The sequence below is a fragment of the Haliotis cracherodii genome, unplaced genomic scaffold, assembly GCF_022045235.1.
Source record: "Haliotis cracherodii isolate W230 unplaced genomic scaffold, xgHalCrac1.p SCAF_18, whole genome shotgun sequence".
Lineage (NCBI taxonomy): Eukaryota > Metazoa > Mollusca > Gastropoda > Lepetellida > Haliotidae > Haliotis > Haliotis cracherodii.
In genome coordinates, this window is record NW_027266273.1 from 14,590,001 (window position 1) to 14,612,974 (window position 22,974).

The following is a 22,974-nucleotide window of genomic DNA, read 5'->3' on the forward strand; positions in this document are numbered from 1 at the left end:
CCTGCTACTTAAACTGTTAATAATACCAGCTTGGACGTATTGATGATGATGGTGAATGAAGCGCCAACGTCTTAAAGGAAATTCTGTCTCCGTGTCGCTGGACCTGCTACTAAAACTGTTAATAACAGTTTTATTGATGATGTGTGTCAAGGATCATTATTGCCATAGCTACATAGGGAGGTCGTTTTAATGAATAGCAGTTTGAGTTAGTGAGTAAATAATGAATAGAATGTGCGAATATTTGAATCTTGCATGGATAGTGAGTGAATAATGCATGGAATGCGCGAATATTTGAATCTTGCATGGATAGTGAGCAACTAATGCGCGAATGTTTGAATCTTGTATGGATAGTGAGCAAATAATGCATAGAATGTGCGAATGTTTGAATCCTGCATGGATAGTGAGCAAATAATACATAGAATGCGCGAATGTTTAAATCTTGCATGGATTGTGAGTGAATAATGTATGGATAGAGCGAGTGAAGGCATCTTGCATAGTGCGAGCTTATGAACATTGCGTAGACAGTGGAAGCACGATTCTTGCATAGATACTGAATGAGAGAGAGTGAGTGAGTATGGTTTTACGCCGCTTTTAGCAATATTCCAGCAATATCACGGCGGGGGACACCATAAATGGGCTTCACACATTGTACCCATGCCGGGAATCGAACCCAGGTCTTCGGCGTGACAAGCGAACGCTTTAATCACTAGGCTACCCGACCGCCCCTACTGAATGAGAATTGTCACAGTAAGGATAGAGTGACTGAAGAAATATTAAATAGTGTGAGGGAGAGTGAGTGAGTGAGTGAATATGGTTTTACGCCGCTTTTAGCAATATTCCAGCAATATCACGGCGGGGGACACCAAAAATGGGCTTCACACATTGTACCCATGCCGGGAATCGAACCCAGGTCTTCGGCGTGACAAGCGAACGCTTTAATCACTAGGCTACTCGACCGCCCCTACTGAATGAGAATTGTCACAGTAAGGATAGAGTGACTGAAGAAATATTAAATAGTGTGAGGGAATGAACATTGCACAGATAGTGAGAGAATGAATCGTGCTTAGGTAGAGAGTGAATATTGCATGAATAGAGCGAAATGAGAAATCTTGTATGGTAGGAATGCATGGACATTGCATAGATCGTGAGTGAAAATGGCACAGTGGATGAGTATATTGCATGGATAGTGAATAAGTGAATACTGTATAGTACGAGTGCATGAACTATACATAGATATTGAGTGAATAAATATTGAATGAGTGAATATTGCATAGATAAAGCGAATGAATCAATTTTTTTAGAACGTGTGAATGAACTAACACTGCCTAGACAACAACTGTGAATAAATGCTCAGCATGTTAACTTAACGATTGGTCATTATATTTACTTCTCTCAATTGACAGAAATTCTGCAAGCAGGACAGTGTACTACTTTTGTAAATCTTCTCAAAGATTATACACATGGTAAGCCGTTTTCATAATTGATATAAAAACACCTTGGCAATATGACCATATAATGAACGAGAGCTTTTTTTGTAGTCAATCACTATAAATCTAATGCCAATATCCGTCATTGTCAGTCTCAACGGCTGTATGAAAGCGTCAGATTTTGAACGGAGGATATAGCTGTCAGTCATCGATGTACCTGTCAATACACACAGCTGCGTGTTGAGCAACTTGGGACGCCAATAAAAGGACACTATGTAATGTTAATTCTTTATCTCTGTGCGATGAAGGAGGTGACGAGAGCTAGCGGACCTAGGTTTACATGACGAAATGCCAGCACACCTTCACGGTAAATACATCACAGAGAGCAAATCATTGTTATATTTATTCCCTTCTGATGAATGGATCGTGCTTAGTCAGCTGTTTCTGTTTAACCTTGAACACGTAAAAAACCTTTGCAAAACTGTCGTGAACTTTTACCACATTTGTACACACATAATCACTCTTGTGGTTCAGAATTAAACTTAATTTAATTCTTGTTTGAAAAAAAAGGAATACATTGTATAGAATTAAATACATAAAGTCGAATTCATAAATATATTTACACTCTCTTTGTAGACAGATTTCTGTCTTTTGAAAAAGTTGTTTTGGATCTTTCAAACATGTTATTGTTTCACTTCAACAATACCGCACTTCTAAACTCTAAACAAAGAAAACTGTTTCTTTGAAACCGACTGGGTACTTATTTATCATTATACACAGCCTGTCGCGTATTTCCTATCCCGGAAAACAAACTGATATCAAGGTACACATAACAGTTAATGAGATTATCTCCATTAAATAGACACTGTCGAAATGATCAATTTATTGTAGGCATGCCTTTAACATGCGTGTTGGTGGCGCAAACAAAAACTTGCTTTACAAACATATAAGACGTGTTTATATGTTTGTGATGGTGATGAACTAACAGAATAAATCCTCCTTATGAACATAAAGGAGACGAAATATTGACACATTATATGGTCTATCGTCGCTCTGGATAGCTACAATTTTCAATGACGAGCAAAGGATTAGTTGATTTCGGAATCGAACCAGACCTTGTGAGAGAATAGTAAACACTTTAACTACTAGCCGATGTGATCTTCCCCTTTGAGGTAAGATTGAGGATTTCATTAGGGTAGATTAAACGATTTAATGTAAAAGAAATAAATATTTACCTGAAATAGGTTCTCAACCTCGCTGACGTATAAAAGTGTTTCTAGGCAACGTTTCCTTTGGTGTGAAGCATCCTGCAAAATTAAATGATGCAGAAATAAAGTAATTGCTTTTGATGACATATATACGAGAATGATAAAGGACAGATGAAGTTTTTATGGCACCCTGCCACAGACCTTGCTTGTTAGCAGAGAAACGTGTTAATACAGTGTTCATCTACCAGGGATGCCTGGCTTACCTGTAAACGTAAATGCTCATTGTCGGCAGTCTCATAGTCTCGTGTATGACCCTGTGGATTAAGAAAACATGAGTGAGTGAATGGTGTTTTATGCAACTACATTCAACCAACGACGGCAGGTAAATAATCGATTAGGGAAGACAAATGTTGACAGCATGAACAACGATCAATGACGTATCCAATTTGGTAGAGGTTACTCCAGGGATCGATAGTATGAACACCGACCCCGCCGTCGTATATAATTACAAACATCAGGGCGGTCGGGTAGCCTAGTGGTTAAAGCGTTCGCTCGTCACGCCGAAGACCCGGGTTCGATTCCCGACATTGTTTCAACGTGTGAAGCCCATTTCTGGTGTCCCCCGCCGTGATATTGCATGAATATTGCCAAAAGCGGCGTAAAACCATACTCACTACAAACATCAAGTTACATTTAAGATATCCCAGAGGCTTAAAGATGTCTATACTGGACAACCATTAGTGGTCACGTGATCTTTATTTGGGCCTGACACGTCAGGATTCTACTTCTTGGTGCATTCGTTCTGTCAGGTAACTACAAAGTATAAAACCGTCTTACCCGAGATTTCTTAACTTCATTTAGCTTTTCTCGAATGTCCTTGACCTCATCTGTTTCACCTCTGAGGTCATCGAGTTCTTGTTGGATGGCGATGTAATTCTTAACAAAATGAGATTCACGGAGCCGTGCCTGCAAAAAAAGGGACGATATAAGAATTATTCATGACAATAATGCAATAAAATGATATTTGATATGCTATTGACACGTACGATGAATGGAGAAGTAATGTCCTTATCTCAGCCATGTGTCCTGATAAGGGAGGAACAGTTTCACATGTACATTTTATTTATCTTAAACTTGTGTTCATTATTTTGTATCAACGCAAAATTGGATGTTTATTTGGTCCACGTTTACAGATATTTTATGATTTCGCGGTCGTTGTTGTAAGTGATGAAACATTTTTTAAAGACGAGTTCTATAATAACAACAATAAATGTATATATGGTTTATTCCACACGGCGCATATCAACAACAGGTACAAATATCCCCGATGACCGATGGCCACAACACACATTACAGTTAGTGAGTTGGGTTTAACGCCGCTTTTAACAGTATTTCAGTTATATCACGGTGTGTCAGCTTAATGTAGGAGGATAGCCCGAAGTGATGCAGGTCTCAAACGTTTGCCACTTCGGTGAAACCCACGAGCACGGGTATGGTGCTGACAAACCTAGAAACATAATCGGGGCGAACCGGGATTCGAACCAACAATCCTAGGTTTCTGGCGCGCCCAAGGGACGCAACTCTTCACAGCGAACCGCGACGCCTTAGACGACTGGGCCAGCCGTGCCCCCAATACACATTACAACCATCCCACCCTCAACAATCGGCTCCTACGACAAACAGAGAGTACTGGTGATCTATTGTGTTATCCCAGGATGATACGGATAACAAGCATACTGCCATCTTGACTTTTTAATTAGTACGACATTTGCGCATGAACATTACACAATAACGAAGGTGAGATTCACGTCGGGATTGTCGGGGGTGGATGCTGGGAAAACGGTATATAATTCTGCCCTGGCATTGAAGTTTCCTCTCAACCTGAAATAGTGGTTCACATTTACATTATTTGTTTGTTTGTTTGTTTGTTTGTTTGTTTGTTTGTTTGTTTGTTTGTTTGTTTGTTTGTTTGTTGGTTGGTTGGTTGGTTGGTTGGTTGGTTGGTTGGTTGGTTAACGCCGCCCTCAGCAATATTCCAGCTATATGATGGCGGTCTGTAAATAATCGAGTCTGGACAAGACAATCCAGTGTTTTATATCATGAGCATCGACCCACGCAATTGGGATACGATGACATGCATCAACCAAGTCAGCGAGCCTGACCACCCGATCCGGTTAGTCGCACCTTACAAGTATAGTCGCCTTTAAAGGCAAGCATGGGTCGCTGAAGAACTATTCTACCCTGATCGTCACCGTCAAACATTTACATGAAGGAATATTCTTCCAGAACTGATAGGCTAAAGGGACTTAGTATAGTATATTTCGTTCACATTTGAGCGTGGTAGACTCTCGTCTACATAGGGCACGATGAATACGCATGGACATATCATGAATGAGCATTGCGTTTTCGCAATTAATAAAATTGTCAGTGTGTGAGTATGGTATTACGCCGCTCTTAGCACTGTTTCAGCAACATCCCAACAGGTATAAATAAAATAAACCACACATAATTCAAATATGATACTCATTTAGAGTGTAACAGTGTGAAATATCTCAGCATCCGTGTTCAAAGTTGGGCAGTGTATCTCACAGCAATGTAGAAACTCGCAACACATTATCTGTTCATGATAAACAACACCCGCGATGTACTTCACAGCACATAACCAAAGGTATCTGTACAGGTTAGCGCTATATTCCACATTATGAATATATTAACGTAGATAAGCCTGTGTATTGAATCAGTGACAACAACAACGAGGGCTGACTCTGTTCGTCCTGTCAGACCTGTCAAAATGACTGCACGCTTCCTCTCTGCCTCGGTTACACAGCTATTGTTTCAATATGCGTCTGGATACTCGGGTTGAGGAATGAGCGTCATGGCACCGGAGCGGGGTACGCGGGGTACGCGGGGTACGTATTGTACCTCGTCACACGATACTAACAACCCCACAAAGGGGATGGGTCTAGGGGGATCCGATATCAACCAGCTCCCAGAACACACATGTATACCGCCCAGTGTCGTACATATACAACCTCACGTGACAACGACATAATTTACTGGTCCGCGCGTAGTGTTGTATTTCACGTTTCTAACATCTTTTACAACCATGCGTTTTTATATTATTCATATTAAAAGTGTGTAGTAAGCAATATATTATTCATATTAAAAGTGTGTAGTAAGCTAAATTTAATTCAATATTAGGTTAGACAAGTTAGTCATCAAAATGTTTCGGGCAATGGCCTTATTCATTGTTATGTGGAATGTAGATGTGGCGCGGTGAGTCCGACACCGCTGGTCCATTGTGTAATATTCATTGGTTGTAGTTCATGTACATCAGAATGCATTCAAACTTTACCTCCTCAAGCATAACGAATGTGACCACAGTCGCTGTAGAAAAATGATCTTTGAACTGTGGGATATACTATCCACACACATCGTGTGGTGTGTGAGTTGGGTTTTTTACAGCCCATATTTAAAACTTCCAGTGCGCGTGCCGGCTTCAGGTTGATATAAGTCACGCAGAACGTTGACGTTATCAGTTTGGTGAGTGAGTGAGTGAGTTGGGATATACTCGCTTTGAACAGTATTCCAGTTATATCGTGATGTGGGAGGAAAACCCAAAGTGATGCAGGTCTTGGACGTTTATCACTTTTGATGAAACCCACGAGCAAGGGTGTGGTGTTGACAAACCTCGAAACAAAGTCGAGGCGAACAGATATTCGAACCCACCAACTTTGGAGACCCACGAACCGGGTATTGTTCCAATAAAACAAGGGTATAAATTGAGCGCAATTGGGATTCGAAGCGACGATCACCAAATCGCCGCGCGCCCAAGGAACAAAAAGTCTGGCATCTCAGACCACTTCGCCACCTATTTTCTTCACAATTAAAATGATGTAGGTATTTATATCTATATACAACAATTACGAGAAACATACACGCGATCTAAACATGACAAGTACGACGACTTAATGTTCAAAATTCCGTGTGGGGAATAGACACTTGAAGTAAGTAAGAGCGTTGGGATTAATGCAACTTTGAACAGTATCTCAGTAAACTGGTGTGTCTGCTTAATGTGGGAAGAAATAACAACGCAAGGCTGGTCTTTGGAGTTTTACCACTGTAACATAGGATTCTGACCCACCTAAGGGACGCAACTCTACGTAGTGAATTCCGACGCTGGGGCCGACTTGGCCACCTGTTCCCCCATTAGACGAGAAAACACACATGGCATACAGGGGGAAATGAGGTTACCCCTGGCACATAGGCGGTCAGTGAAAGGGGAGGGTGTGGCCATGTAGAGCGGGAGGGATGGGGAAGGGGCGGGGTCGAATCGGTTCCTGTGTCTCCTAACAATCAGCTGTTTAAAGAGCCAATATAAGCAGATACTTAAGACCGTAAGATAAGATCTGGCGTTGACACAGAGTATAATACACCGACCTCTTTAAGAGGGGTACTGACAAAATGACTACCGTCAGATGTAGATAGACCAGGGGTCAGTTACACACGGACTGGTGGACCAATCTACAAACGAATTGATCCAACCACACACACATCACCAGGCTACAAAGCAATGGCGTTTTACGTCAAATACAACCTCGGTGGCCGCCAAAACTACAAGAAACGTCCAAGATCAACATGGCGACTTGCAGATGGGTCCGACCTCTTGGCGTGTAAATCATGTTGAATAGACTCATATTTCCTGAAGGGTGTGTCAATGACGGCCAAATGACCGGACATTGTCAATACAGTATGTGAACAGGCTCTATGTCGAGTATGAGATTCATGCTCAGATACGGCGAGTGGGACGAGGAAAATCGGGCGAAGCTCACCTAAGTAGGTCAACTTGAGCTCTGATGATTTACTGTTATAGATAATGTTAATGGGGTTTTCAGCAGTTCATATTGGATATATGGTTTGTTGGTGGACCCCGTGCTTACCATATATACATACGTAATACAGGACGTATCATATTATTTCACACTAGACAAATACGACAAATAAAAGACACAAAACCCTTATCCATATTCATGAAATCTCTGATAAAAGCAGAGTCGATAGTACGACTAACTTCACACATAAAATGTTTTCTTTTGGGATATTATTTATAGATATGTACATAGATAAAGAAGACACATACACGGACGTGTTAACGTAAAAGCTGCCATATGACTGTTGTTGTTATGATAATATAGAAATATATTCGTTGTTTAACTTGGAAATTATTGTGAAATAACACCCTTGATAACAGAAAATAGAATTAAGAAGTGTGTGTATGCTCCAGTGACTTTAACAGCTACTTCGTAATCAAAATACACCCAGCTGTGATTTTATAGCAGCTGACATTCCTGTATGATAGATCGCCGCCGGTGTATATTTCACAGCATGAACACAGTATTCGCCTCAAGAAATAGGATGACAATTAATTTATATCCCAGAGCTTTTGATGATATGGGCTATATTTCTTTAGAAAGAAGGATTTTCAAAAATTGAATTTCGTTGCATGTAGACACGATCCATTCGTGTCAGTGTTGTTCACGTTAAGAATGAATACATTATTGAAGTAAAAATTAACTGCAAAAAACACAGGGATCCGAGGTTTGAGCGCGACATGTTTATGACGATAAAACCTACCCATCACATCCATTACACAAATACAACACACCTTTGTCACTTATTTGCAAAGTAATATGTTTATAGTCACTAGAGCTTATAAAACCATTGGCTCTTTTCAGACTTAAAGACGGGCATAAACCATTTAAGGACATACTTGACTTCACAAATTAGTATAGTCAGGAGTTATGCTTCTTGGGTAAATATTTGAGCAAGTCATTAACATGAATATGAACGTCGAGCTAAATACTGAATGAATGAAAGTCCCTAAAAGAAATAGTGCATTAGCGATAGGTGTATTGAAATACCGAGAATAGCTCGCTTAACAACCCACTATGTGTCTTCCTCTATGTCATCACGTAGACCAAACACTACACGACGACGGACTGGATTACGTTGAGACCGCCATGGTGTCGAGAGCAAGAGGTCAACAACTTCAAATATACATACTTATGAACGATATACACTGCACTCCACAAAGGTGCGAGTGAGCTTTGTTTGACAGCGTTTCAGCTTGATGTGGGAGAAAAGTACGAAGTGGCGCAAGTCTTAAATGTCCACCACTTTGGTGTAACCCACGAGAACGGGTATAGTGCTGACAAACCAAAAGACATAATAAGGGCGAGTCTTGGATTGGAACCCATGTTCATAGGCTCTGGCACGTTTAAAGGACGCAACTCTTCAAATCGAAGTCAGGTGCTAAACACGACTGTGCCACCACGAACTACTACATAGAGGTCTGCGTCAAGGCGGTATACTATGTCTTTGCCTGTCCTTTAATTATACAGGAAAATCCCATATCATCTTGATTTGTGTGTTGTTTTTATGATGACGTCGTTAGTATTAACATACAGTAGGCATTGTCTTGCTGTGCCATTCTCTTGAATACAGATGGGGCATTAAACATCAAAACAAACACAGATAGTGTCTGGCACCACAAGGCGTTCTGACATTTGCGTCGTGCTGAGGATATATGGCAAAGAAAACTGAAGCAACCTTTAAAAGCTCATACGCGAAAGACGAGACACACGAATTTTTATGCATTTCCATTCAAGGTTTTTAATCCTATATGAATGATGGCACAGACATGTTGAGGGATATTGCGTGTCGACAGTGACGGACTAATAGACGGACAAACAATTGGAGGAAGTGGTTTAGCATTTTATGTGTCAGGCGTTATCTCATCCATGCAAGGAAATAAGGTACAGCCACTGTCTTGGGCAGGTGATATCAAGGCTGAGAAGAGGGCAGCGCTGTCTTTCTCAAGCGAACAACCTCCTTGTGTTAGTAACGGGAGTAGTTTGCGAATGAGTCAGTGTTTGGTCGTCAGACCGTTAGACTGTATGTTGTATTGTGTCTGGATGTGTTAAAGAGCTAGTGGTGACAAGGCAACAGATGTATACACACTGTTCTTCGTCACTGTCGTTAACATAGTTCACATTTCACATCGTCAATGGTGCCATGTTTTATCTGTATATTAGGGTATGGCGAACCTCCGTTTGTGTTGATGACGTTAATCCAGAAACCTCACCTTCCGAACTCTTGCGGTCGGCTTAAAATATCCTCGCAAAATACTCCATTCACCTTATTCGTTAATGAGGAAATGTCTTTATTCAGGATTCCGGAAACGTGGTTTCGTCCGGATTAATGAGGTTACATAGACAGATATACTACTCAAAAGAAGTTAAAGAACACACAAGTCTTTCATATGTCAGATTAACTAGAGTCGTGTAATACAATCGTGTGAATGAGTGAGCGAGTGGTGTCACCTGGTGAGAGAACAGGACCTATTCTACTATATATCTACACTTATTTGATGTGCATCATCTAAGCTACACTCCGGAACTATGATAGACTCAGCGGTTTGTTTGTTGTTTAATGTTGCACTCAGCAATATTCCACCACTTTGACGGCGGAGTGTACATAATCGAGTTTGGACCAGACAATCAAATGACTGATATCATGAGCTACCGTCTGGGTATGATGACACGTTATCAACCAAATCACCGAGCCAAATCCCCGACAGATTACATCACCTCTTATACGACCAGCGTAGGTGTGCTGGGGACCAAATCTAACTCAGTATATCCAGGGGTGCTCAGTGAAACGGATGACTGTATTCCATTTGAACTCAGAACCTATCGATAATCTGTTGACATCAGTGACCCATTCTGATAACAAACAACAGTTATGGAAAAACGATTTTATAATTGAATGTTTATCCATAAAATGTTACGATAAGTTATCAAACTCGTCCAATATGTTACTCAAAATTATTATCCCAACAAATACCAACCTCATCGTTAATCCAAGATGTTGCCACTATACTTACAAAGTTTCTTTCACTCTTGAAGTGCTAAAGTAGCCAGACCCGCAGTGTCAGTTCACACGCACAGCACCTATTGTCAGTCTTACTGAGTTATTGAACGCCTTTCACAGCCACCTGTTGCGTAACTCGTTTATGGACAAATATAACCCTTTGTTCGGCTGTCGTGCCTCACATAACAAGATAAGGAGGCAGGGGCTGTCTTGGCTGGCAAGGATCGTAATGTTAAAACTAAATATTTATCTAAATGAAAATATTAACGCTAGATTATATCTTTGTGTACTTAGGTTTAAAAACCGCTGGTGGCATGCGCTGTAAATAGCCCCGGCGAATGACTACCTAATGCTTCGCTAATATACCTTTATCCCCTCTTTGCAAGATTAATATATATCGCGTGTATCTATGCATTTTTCATTTTGGCTCATAAAGCCATGAGATTATTTAACGCCTGAGTGAGTGAGTGAGTGAGTGAGTTGGGTTTAACGCCGCTTTTAACAGTATTCCAGTTATATCACGGCGTGTCAGCTTAATGTGGGAGGAAAGCCCGAAGTGATGCAGGTTTCAGACGTTTACCACTTCGGTGAAACCCACGATCACGGGTATGGTGCTGAAAAACCTAGAAACATAATCGGGGCGAACCGGGATTCGAACCCACAATCATAGATTTCTGGCGTGTCCAAGGGACGCAACTCTGCACAGCGGCGCCTTAGACGACTGGGCCACCCGTGTCCCCATTTAACGCATGAATAACCATATGATATTCGGTGATTAAGCATTGGACACTGGACACACTGGACACCCGGACTGAAGCAGTATCACGGACACGTACTCACGTAAACATAACACCTGTATGCTATGTACACTGACCAGCTCGTGTACGTAAACTTGTCTCATTAAACGAAAGCGACAAAACCTAACGATAATCTCGATACATCTCTGTTCCATTGTAGTACTCCGACTATATCAAGAGCATGTGTTTATGCATCACTAACAGTGATGATACCGGGTGTTCGAGAAAACCGTATCCCGCAATAACGTTGCACGCATCACAAATACACGCAAAGGCAAATCAATTGTTCCCCTTAACAAACACGGGAAGCATGGTATAAGTCAAAATGGAGAATTGCATCGGACAGTATTTATCTCGTGGGATATTTATCCATACGTTGCCGGTAAGGGTAAAGTGGACCCCGTTAATCCAGACGGTACAGGTAAGAGGCGACTGAGGGGATCGGGTGGTCAGGCTCGCTGACTTGGTTGATGTTTTTCATCGTATCCCAATTGCGTGGATCGATGCTCATGATGTCAATCACTGGATTGCCTGGTCCAGACTCGATTATTTACAGACCGCCGTCATATAGTAGAGTGCGGCGTTAACAAACAAACAAACAAACAAACAAACAATACAGTTTCAGGTGAAATCGTATTTCTATAGAATTTCACTGACAAAAAAAATCATGGTACATAGCACTGTTGTTTTATATATACAAAGAGGGTTCTAAACGCAATCGTCCGTCAGAGTAGACTAGGTCTGGATTAACAGGGTTTCAGTGTATGACGACACACGCGAGCTGACCTCATAGTAACACAAAGCTAATTCAGCAATGTATCAATACACGACCTCTAACGCAAGTGGGGTTTAATATTAAGCGGAGATCGAAGTGAGATTTGTCAGTAATCCATGTCGCGAACTACCTGTCACGTTCACATTGTGACATATATCACAGCTTAATGCGTCACGTCTCTCGTTTATCTTTCTGCAAACACTCATAAACAAACGAAACCCTTCAAATTAAACAGTGTTCCTGTGGGTGACGGTTTAATATATGAGGGGTCTAATATCGTAAGGGGAATAGTATCAGTTTCCGTGTAAGGTAGCAGCAAATTGCAAACTCGAGATTCACAATTATCACCTTAACTTTGTAACGCACAACGTCGAGGCCACACTGTGCTCCGTGGGCTTCCAACGCCCCTATCGCGTTTGTAGATTCGGGTCTACTGCAAATACAACTGATAAATTTATTTTGCAGGAGCATTAAATTGGGAAAGTTCTTCAATGTCTGGTGCACAGTCTAGGCGCGAGGGGGCGGTGGGGTAGCCTAGTGGTTAAGGCGTTCGCTCGTCACGCCAAAGGCCCGGGATAGATTCCCCACATGGGTACAATGTGTGAAGCCCATTTCTGGTGTCCCTCGTCATGATATTGCTGGAATATTGCTAAAAGCGGCGTAAAACCTCACTATTTCACTCACTCACTCACTAGGAGCGTGGAACAAACATTTCCGCTCTCGATATGCATCATCAACTATGATTGAGCAGCCAAACACATTGGGATTTGATGCAAGTCCAACTTACCGGTGCAGCCAACAGGTCCTCATCCCACACAAAGTTACTGAATGAATACAGTTTTACGCTGCCTAGTAAAATCTCGGCGGGGGACTCAAGAAATGGGCTTCACACATCGAACCCGGGCCTTCAGAATGACAAGCGAACACTTTAACCACTTCGCCTCCCAAACACCCACCGGAATATACATACCCACTGTCTTTATTCATTACGATATATAGCTGAGGTAACATGTCGCAATAAGTGTCCTGTTCTGTCGGTGGCACTTGTTTTACAGAAGGTAGGGATCACGAACGAATTGTTCTCAAAACTACATCGACTGTCCAAGTTCTGTTTCTCCGACTAATCATCTATACGTACACTCTCATACAAGTAAACGCCTCGCCTGTGCATATCGATGTTTCAATGGCTCTGTACCATCTATCTGAAGACACGTTGTTTGTTTTGTTTGTTTGTTTGTTGTTTAAAGCCACACTCGGAAATATTCCAGCTATATGACGATGGACTGTAAATAATCGAGTCTGGACCAGACAATCCAGTGATTGACATCTGGACAATCATGAGCATCGATCTACGCAATTGGGATACGACGACATGCATCAACCACTCGATCCCGTGAGTCGCATCTTACAACCAGCATAGTCGCCTTTTACGGCAAGCATAGCTCGTGATGATGAAAGCCATAACGACGGTGATTTGTTTGTTTGTTTGTTGTTTAATGCCGCACTCAGCAATATTCCAGATATATGACGATAGTGTGTAAGTAATCGAGTCTGGACCAGACAATCCAGTGATTGACATCATGAGCATCGATCCACGCAATTGGGATACGATGACATGCATTAACCAAGTCAGCGAGCCTGACCACTCGATCCCATTAGTCGCCTCTTACGACAAGCATAGTCGCCTTTTACGGCAAGCATGGGTTGCTGAAGACCTATTGTAACCCGGATGAAGACACGCCCTGCTGTACTGACAGCTGGGTGCCTAGAAATATGCTCTGCGCTCTTGTACTTACGTAACTCCTTGGAGTCCTGTACATCCCCGTACACCAAGGACGGCGTTCCATTACTTAGTAGTACAATACAAACACACCCATTGATTTCAGCTCAATTACTCAGACAGGAGGACTCAATGCAAATTGGTGGCTGCATCCCTTCTGCATCCAAGCTTTGCACAGGCGAGATGCACATTACGATATTATACTCACTACAATCAATACGGTATTGACAACATATCACATATAAGAACAGCGTTCTCTCGGCATACATCAGGCATGCCGCCCCGACTTGCAATGTTGCACAATGGTCACCATGTGTACACGTCATATCGTGCGACATACGGAACTATTCTTAGAATCAATACGGTAGTGGAAGCGAGTGGCATTGTTGAGGAAGGTACAGACTGACCTAGACATTGTTCAATTAGAAACGGTCAGCTTGCTCTTGCCTGGACTGAGAAATTACGCCATCTTTTCTTAAGATTGTAAAATCGATCAATTCAGATCTGGTGGGCGGTGTACCTTGCAAACACTTCTTTCTCAAGGAGTATTGTATTACAATAAACATTTTCAGTTGATTGATCCTTTTCCTTGTTGTTTAACGCTGCACTCAGCAATATTCCAGCTTTATGACGGCGGTCTGTAAATAATCGAGTCTGGACCAGACAATCCAGGGTTTGACATCATGAACATCGATCCACGCAATTGGGACAAAATATATAACGTTCAATACAGTTATAGTACACTGATATGGTTTTCACTAAGAATAGGGGGCGGTGGGGTAGCCTAGTGGTTAAAGTGTTCGCTCGTCAGGCCGAAGGTCTGGGTTTGATTCCCACATGGGTAGAGTGAGTGAAACCTATCTCTGGAGTCTCCAACCATATTTCTGGAATATTAGGCGTCTAAATAAGGGCAGTTTCAACACCACAAAGAAAATACTCCATACTGGTTTAGGGGGCGGTCGGGTAGCCTAGTGGTTAAAGCGTTCGCTCGTCATGCCGAAGACCAGGGTTCGATTCCCGACATGGGTACAATGTGTGAAGCCCATTTCTGGTGTCCCCCGCCGTGATATTGCTGGAATATTGCTAAAAGCGGGGTAAAACCATACTCACTGGTTTAGGACATAGAACCTTTTGAAAGTGATCTCCATATTGTCCGTGTTGTATTAGTACAACAGAGCTGTTGTATTCAGTCTGTCAGTCTGTTCGGGCGCTACCTGTTGCACTATTGTTCAAGCTCACTTCATGGCTAATATTTCACTCAATATTTGTTCTGGTAATTGAACCAACAAAAGTAATATATATCACTTGGATTCTAATTACAATATGTTTTCATAAGACACGTGTCACCCGAATGCTTTCAGGTCAAAGTTAATACACCTGTACACCTGGTTAACAAGAGAAGGTATCTGACATGTCCGCCGACAACACCAATTATCTTCAACAATGACCGCGCCTTCCCACGGTATCTCAACGCGTGTCCAGTACCGCGGCCAACAGTATCAGGTTTGGACATCAACTGACCCCACGTGACCTCTTACACCTCCCATTGTTAACCAACCTGCTCGGTCTAGTATGACCACAATAGATAAGCTTGCATGTTCAATACAAAAAGAGATGAAAGTGAAGCTATATTTGGCAAAATGAACCTACTCGAACCGGAAGATTATTTTAACATTCTTAAAGTGAAAATTGTTTATTGTTTACCACCGCACCTAGCAATATATAAGCTGTTTGATGGTGGCCTGTAAATAACAGAGTCTGGACCGGACAATCCAGTGATTTGCATAATGATCATCGATCTACGAAAATGGGATACGATGACATGCATCAACCAAGTCAGCGAGCCTGACCATCCGATCCCGTTAGTCACCTCTTACGACAAGCATAGTCGCCTCTTAAGGCAAGTATGGGTTTCTGAAGGCCTATTCTAATCCGGATCTTCAGGGGGTAGCCGCTACGTATATACACTTGTGAGACCTAGGGCTAACAGTAATGCTAACTTGGTAAGCTGGATTATAACCACCCGACTCCCAGGAGACAACAAAACACTATAATGGGTACAAATCCTACCACGTGTGTCGGGTACTCACCCCAGTATATTGTAACCTGGGGCTGTCAGGGTGGAGATGATATGTGGTTTTATGTTGAAGGATAATACTACAGTTAAGTTCTTTGCAAGACGTTCAGGTATTGTTGTGGGCAACAAGAGACCAATACAAAGTACCAACATATTGGTTTGACAGACAGAATACGCCCACACTGACACAATAACACACGGGATGCGTGAGTAGGGGCATACGGTGCTTATTCAAGAGGTCAAGAGATCAAGTGAGAGGGGGAGAGAGAGAGGCACCAAGAGAGAGAGAGAGAGAAACAGAGAGGGAAAGAGATGGAGAGAGAGGGAGAGAAACAGGTAGAGAACAGAGAAACAAAAAGAGTAGAAATGGGGGGAAAGAGAGAGGGAGAGAGAGAGACACCAAGAGAGAGAGGAAACAGAGAAGAGAGAGAGAGAGAGAGAGAGGCACCAAGAGAGAGAGAGAGAAACAGAGAGGGAAAGAGAGGGAGAGAGAGGGAGAGAAACAGGTAGAGAACAGAGAAACAGAGAGAGTAGAAACAGGGGGAAGGAGAGAGAGAGAGAGAGAGAGAGAGAGAGAGAGAGCGAGAGAGAGAGAGAGAGAGAGAGAGGGAAGAGATAGGGAGAGAAACAGGTAGAGAACAGAGAAACAAAAAGAGTAGAAACGGGGGAGAGGGAGAGAGAGAGAGAGAGAGAGAGAGAGAGAGAGAGAGAGAGAGAGATCGTAAAATGATAACGCTAGGTTCCCTTAAAAACTGTACGAATCTCCTGTTCTGTGTTAATCGACGTCATAAGCCTTTATCATAGTTCAATAGAAACCTACACTCGCTAATCAATGTTAATTTACACAGGTAACCAGATCTATGGTAACCTGCCTGAATATCATTGCGTGACGAATGTCTATATTCTCATTGCCAATGTATCTGGTGAGAGTAACGACCAGGAAAAGGTTTTATTCATTAGGTGTGAGTTAAGGTAATGCTCAGATCGAATCTTGATTGAGTTAGTGAAAGAGATTCTGTATTTACCATGAACACCGGATCTTGACATGGTCCGGGGACGCAACTCCGTACATCACAGACACAGTATGAGTAAGTTAGTTGGGTTTGAACATAAGTACAGTTATATCACGGCGTTTCAGCTTGATGTGGGAGGAAACTCAGAAGTGAAACCCACGAGCACGGGTATAGTGCTGACAAGCCTAGAAACATAATCGGCGCAAACCGGGATTCGAACTCACGATTATAAACTTTTGGCGTGCCCAAGGGACGTAACTCTGTACAGTGAACTGATGCGCCTTAGATGACTGGGCCACCCGTGCCCCCGAAACAGGTGAGGTGAAATGGGGTTTAACGTTGTGTCCAAGATTATTGCACTCATATTGCGACGTGCATGCACGTGTGTATGTGGTTGCTTGTACTAGTCTGGACTGATGCCGATTTATAGTGCTAGCCCACTGAGATACCATGCCGCAGTGTCACATGAATACTCCACCCAGACACAGTATACTAACTCCGAGCAGACCAGTCCTTGTTTTAGCCCCTTAATGCCGAGCGTCAGACAGGGTAACAACAAGTACCATTTAACGTCTTTTGGTATGACGCGGCCGGGGATCGAACCCCGACCTTTCGCTATCCAGTTAGACGCTCTGCCTCTAACCCACGGAGGTGGTCCCCGAAACTGTATGCGCTAAGCATCATGAGATTGCAGATCTGATTAAGATACAGATCACGAAATAAACCTGGAGCATGTCAAACACAGCATGCAGTATTCATTGTGTGAAGTCATCACCTCGGGTTATCCGAACTATTCAATGCATCTTATCAAAATCAAAAGTATCTCGTTTCCCTGCCCAGCAAATTGTTTACCATCCCCCCTCGCCTCTCGTCTCGCCAAACTGACACGGCACCGCGGGCACAAACAATCCCCCTTTGTGTGCCGTCACAGCACCCTATGCCTAGTCAATGTAGGGTAGACGTCTCCCTGAAGTCTGTGTGATCTGGAGGGGTAAGAAGCAGACTAGCTCCCTGGGGAGTCAGTCAACATCTAGCAGCAACCTTGAACCATGTCAGATCACCACAGAGTCTGTCAAGCAGCTGGATGTGTGCATGTCTAGTGACCATAACAGTATGCATCCATCTAGATAAGACCCATGAAGCTTTATGCATAGTATCGCGGAGGAACACGCCACCAGCCCCGGGCTGTTTTTCTCAAATGGTTATGAATTGAAGAGTGTCTATAGGGTTCGTCTTCTGGATGCAGGTCCAGGACCGTTCATAATTGTTATGTACATGAGTTAAAGTGTGCCACTATGTTGCCATGGCAACCGTTGCATCATACTGAGATGTAGGCATGCGATACATAGGCGTTATGTCCACACACGTCAAAGGTAATTATATTTGAAATCCATAGACATGCTATGCAAGGCGACTTGTCATGCCTTCAGTTTTAATGGATTAACACCCGAAACGGGTGGGTTACTGCATTGATATGATTTGGGAATATATCACATACTCGTGATTCTAGCAGTGATTCTACACTGTTGTTGATATTAACTTATGTTGATGGTAAGTGTCACGTACTGGGGAACACCAGGAGCCACAACTGTCATGTACTGGGGACACCACAAACCACAACTGTCATGTACTGTGGACACCTCAAACCACAACTGTCATGTACTGGGGACACCACAAACCACAACTGTCATGTACTGGGGACATCTCAAACCACAACTGTCATGTACTGGGGACATCTCAAACCACAACTGTCATGTACTGGGGACACCACAAACCACAACTGTCATGTACTGGGGACACCACAAACCACAACTGTCATGTACTGGGGACACCACAAACCACAACTGTCATGTACTGGGGACACCACAAACCACAACTGTCATGTACTGGGGACACCACAAACCACAACTGTCATGTACTGGGGACACCACAAACCACAACTGTCATGTACTGGGGACACCTCAAACCACAACTGTCATGTACTGGGGACACCACAAACCACAACTGTCATGTACTGGGGACACCTCAAACCACAACTGTCATGTACTGGGGACACCACAAACCACAACTGTCATGTACTGGGGACACCTCAAACCACAACTGTCATGTACTGGGGACATCTCAAACCACAACTGTCATGTACTGGGGACACCACAAACCACAACTGTCATGTACTGGGGACACCACAAACCACAACTGTCATGTACTGGGGACACCACAAACCACAACTGTCATGTACTGGGGACACCTCAAACCACAACTGTCATGTACTGGGGACACCTCAAACCACAACTGTATTGGGACATCAGGAACCACAACTGGCAGGTACTGGGACATCAGGAGCCACAACTGGCAGGTATTGGGGGACACCACGAGCCACAACTGTCACGTACTGGGGGACACCACGAGCCACAACTGTCACCTACCGGGGGACACCACGAGCCACAACTGTCACGTACCGGGGGACACCACGAGCCACAACTGTCACGTACCGGGGGACACCAGGAGCCACAACTGTCACGTACTGGGGGACACCAGGAGCCACAACAGTCACGTACTGGGGAACACTAGGAGCCACAACAGTCACGTACTGGGGAACACTAGGAGCCACAACAGTCACGTACTGGGGAACACTAGGAGCCACAACTGTCACGTACTGGGGAACACTAGGAGCCACAACAGTCACGTACTGGGGAACACTAGGAGCCACAACTGTCACGTACTGGGGGACACCAGGAGCCACAGCTGTCACGTACTGGGGGACACCAGGAGCCACAACTGTCACGTACTGGGGGACACGAGGAGCCACAACTGTCACGTACTGGGGGACACCAGGAGCCACAACTGTCACGTACTGGGGGACACCAGGAGCCACAACTGTCACGTACTGGGGGACACCAGGAGCCACAGCTGTCACGTACCGGGGGACACCAGGAACCACAATTGTCAGGTACCGGGGGACACCACGAGCCATACATGTCACGTACTGGTGGACACCCAGGAGCCACAAATGTCAGGTACTGGAGCAACCAGGAGCAACAACGGTCGTGAACCACATCATTAATCTGCCCCTTGCTGGGCCCACTCGTTGAACTTCGGTCCCAAAATTAGTATTTACCAAACCTAATTTGTTCACTCTATGGAATATTATATTCTGACAATGAATATACGCGTGACGGTACACTGTTAAGTATTCGCTCTGGAAGCTTTAACGATAAAGTATTTTCAACACAAAAAGACAACAACCCTTCAGACCTATCCGGGTCTTTCGCAACAGTAGGGGGCACGTTACGGAGTATAACATTCAGAATTCAACATTTATTTTCTCTTTCGTCCTGAGAGGCAATACAAAACTAGGGTATGGTTTAGTTAAAAGATCAATGTTTACAGAAGCAGAGGGTTGCATTCTTTGCCAGAGTACGCTTAAACTGAATTGGCACTTAACTTCAGCTATGTCGTCATGTTTGATCGAGGATCTTACTACGACACTGGGAGTCGGATTACGACAGTTTACGACATCCCTGTATCAGTTGCGGTAACGAGGTATTTATGTTAAGCTCTTTTGAATAAACTTGTATGAAATTAGCACGGCAAAATAAGTACATCAAACAAGCATCTTATAGTTGTTTAATTGACACAGAATTTGGCTGTTTGAAGACGCGGGAACCTGTCAACAGGGGACATAAAGTCGCATAGTTGTGGCTTAACGTAAAAGGCAGCCTTGTTGTATTTGTGAAAAACTCCAGATTAACAGGAAAAGATAAAAATATATTCAACAATCTAGCGAAACAATTCACGTATCTGTTGCCGTATGACCTTGACCCAGCATCATCAACATCATCAACATGTCAACATTTTCAATTGCTCTTGTACTTGAATTATATTAGGTTCCTCCATGTCTAATATCACAATCCCTTTTATAGTATTTCACATGAAGTGGAACGTTTGCCAATTTCGTTTCTAGTTCAATAAACATTTTATTCATCCGAATGATTAAAGCACCTGCAGTTGAAATGTACACTCGTCTGTTTGGGCAGGTAAAGTCGATTGATTGATATTTCATCGAGATGTATGATTGATGAGGTGTCGGGTACTGTCTGACCTTGATGATACCAGGTATGTCAATATCAGTTGCATTAAATGATTCACTCATTCAAATAGCACAAGACATATATACACGATGTATACTTGATGTATTCATAAGGAAGACGATATAGGTCAGGTGATATAGACAGCAATACACACCACCTGTCACCATGTCATTTACACAGCAGGTGCCATATGAAAATGGCATTCGGTCATAACTGATGGACCAGGTATTGATTACCACGTTTCACATATTTCGTCATATTGACGTAAAATAATTTTTAAAGGAAAAATTTGAAACTTGGCATTGCAATTATAACGGCGGGTTGTACATTATAAACTAGAACGACCTTTATTGTTTGATCCTCATATAGTTAGTTTGGATAAAAGACACCTGTTGGCCGTGTTACTGTTACGAATTAACAAATCCACTCACATCAGGGCGGGAGTGATGATGGAGGGAGAGTGAGGACAAAGGGGGCGTGAGGGTGAAGTAGGATAAGGTGATGGTGATGGGGGTGAGGGGAAAGGTGAATGAGGGTGATGGTGATGGGGGTGAGGGGGAAGGTGACGATGGATGAGGTCGATGGTTGAGTGTGATGAGGGGTGAATGGAGGAGGGTGAGTGGGGTGACGGGGATGGAGGAGGATTATTGGGGTGAGTGTGATTAGGGGTGGATGGAGGGGGGTGAGTGGGATGTGTGTGATGAGGGGTGGATGGAGTGGGGTGAGTGTGATGAGGGGTGGATGGAGGGGGGTGAGTGGGGTGAGTGTGATGAGGGGTGGATGGAGTGGGGTGAGTGTGATGAGGGGTGGTTGGAGGGGGGTGAGTGTGATGAGTGGTGGGTGCAGGGGGGTGAGTGGGGTGAGTGTGATGAGGGGTGGATGGAGGGGGGTGAGTGTGAAGAGGGGTGGATGGAGTGGGGTGAGTGTGATGAGGGGTGGATGGAGAGGGTGAGTGTGATGAGGGGTGGGTGGAGGGGGTTGAGTGTGATGAGTGGTGGGTGCAGGGGGGTGAGTGTGATGAGGGGTGGATGAGGGGGGTTAGTGTGATGAGTGGTGGATGGAGGGGGTTGAGTGTGATGAGGGGTGGTTGGAGAGGGGTGAGTGTGATGAGGGGTGGATGGAGTGGGGTGAGTGTGATGAGGGGTGGTTGGAGGGGGGTGAGTGTGATGAGTGGTGGGTGCAGGGGGGTGAGTGGGGTGAGTGTGATGAGGGGTGGATGGAGGGGGGTGAGTGTGAAGAGGGGTGGATGGAGTGGGGTGAGTGTGATGAGGGGTGGATGGAGAGGGTGAGTGTGATGAGGGGTGGGTGGAGGGGGGTGAGTGTGATGAGGGGTGGATGGAGGGGGGTGAGTGTGATGAAGGGTGAATGGAGTGGGTTGAGTGTGATGAGGGGTGGATGGAGAGGGTGAGTGTGATGAGGGGTGGGTGGAGGGGGTTGAGTGTGATGAGTGGTGGGTGCAGGGGGGTGAGTGTGATGAGGGGTGAATGGAGTGGGTTGAGTGTGATGAGGGGTGGATGGAGGGGGGTGAGTGTGATGAGGGGTGGATGGAGGGGGGTGAGTGTGATGAGGGGTGAATGGAGTGGGTTGAGTGTGATGAGGGGTGGATGGAGGGGGGTGAGTGTGATGAGGGGTGGATGGAGGGGGGTGAGAGTGATGAGGGGTGGATGGAGTGGGGTGAGTATGATGTGGGGTGGATGGAGGGGGTGAGTATGATGTGGGGTGGATGGAGGGGGTGAGTGGGGTGAGGATGATGTGGGGTGGATGGAGGGGGTGAGTATGATGTGGGGTGGATGGAGGGGGTGAATGGGGTGAAGATGATGTGGGGTGGATGATGGGGATGGAGGCGGGTGAGGAGGATGGGGATGGAGGAGAGT

At 44.1% G+C, this 22,974-nt stretch overlaps 1 protein-coding gene across 5 annotated transcripts in view; it reads right to left on the reverse strand.

Annotated features, from left to right (window-relative positions):
- The window catches only part of LOC139465804 (microtubule-actin cross-linking factor 1, isoforms 6/7-like), a 142,667-nt gene that overhangs the window by 64,226 nt on the left and 55,467 nt on the right, over positions 1–22,974 (reverse strand). For all 5 annotated transcript variants that reach the window (XM_071247728.1, XM_071247729.1, XM_071247731.1 and 2 more), the window contains exons 3-5: positions 3,473–3,601; positions 2,899–2,949; positions 2,663–2,734 (exon numbers count right to left, since the gene is read on the reverse strand). In XM_071247728.1, coding sequence (XP_071103829.1) covers positions 2,663–2,734; positions 2,899–2,949; positions 3,473–3,601 — 252 coding nt within the window. The remainder of the gene's footprint in view (positions 1–2,662; positions 2,735–2,898; positions 2,950–3,472; positions 3,602–22,974) is intronic.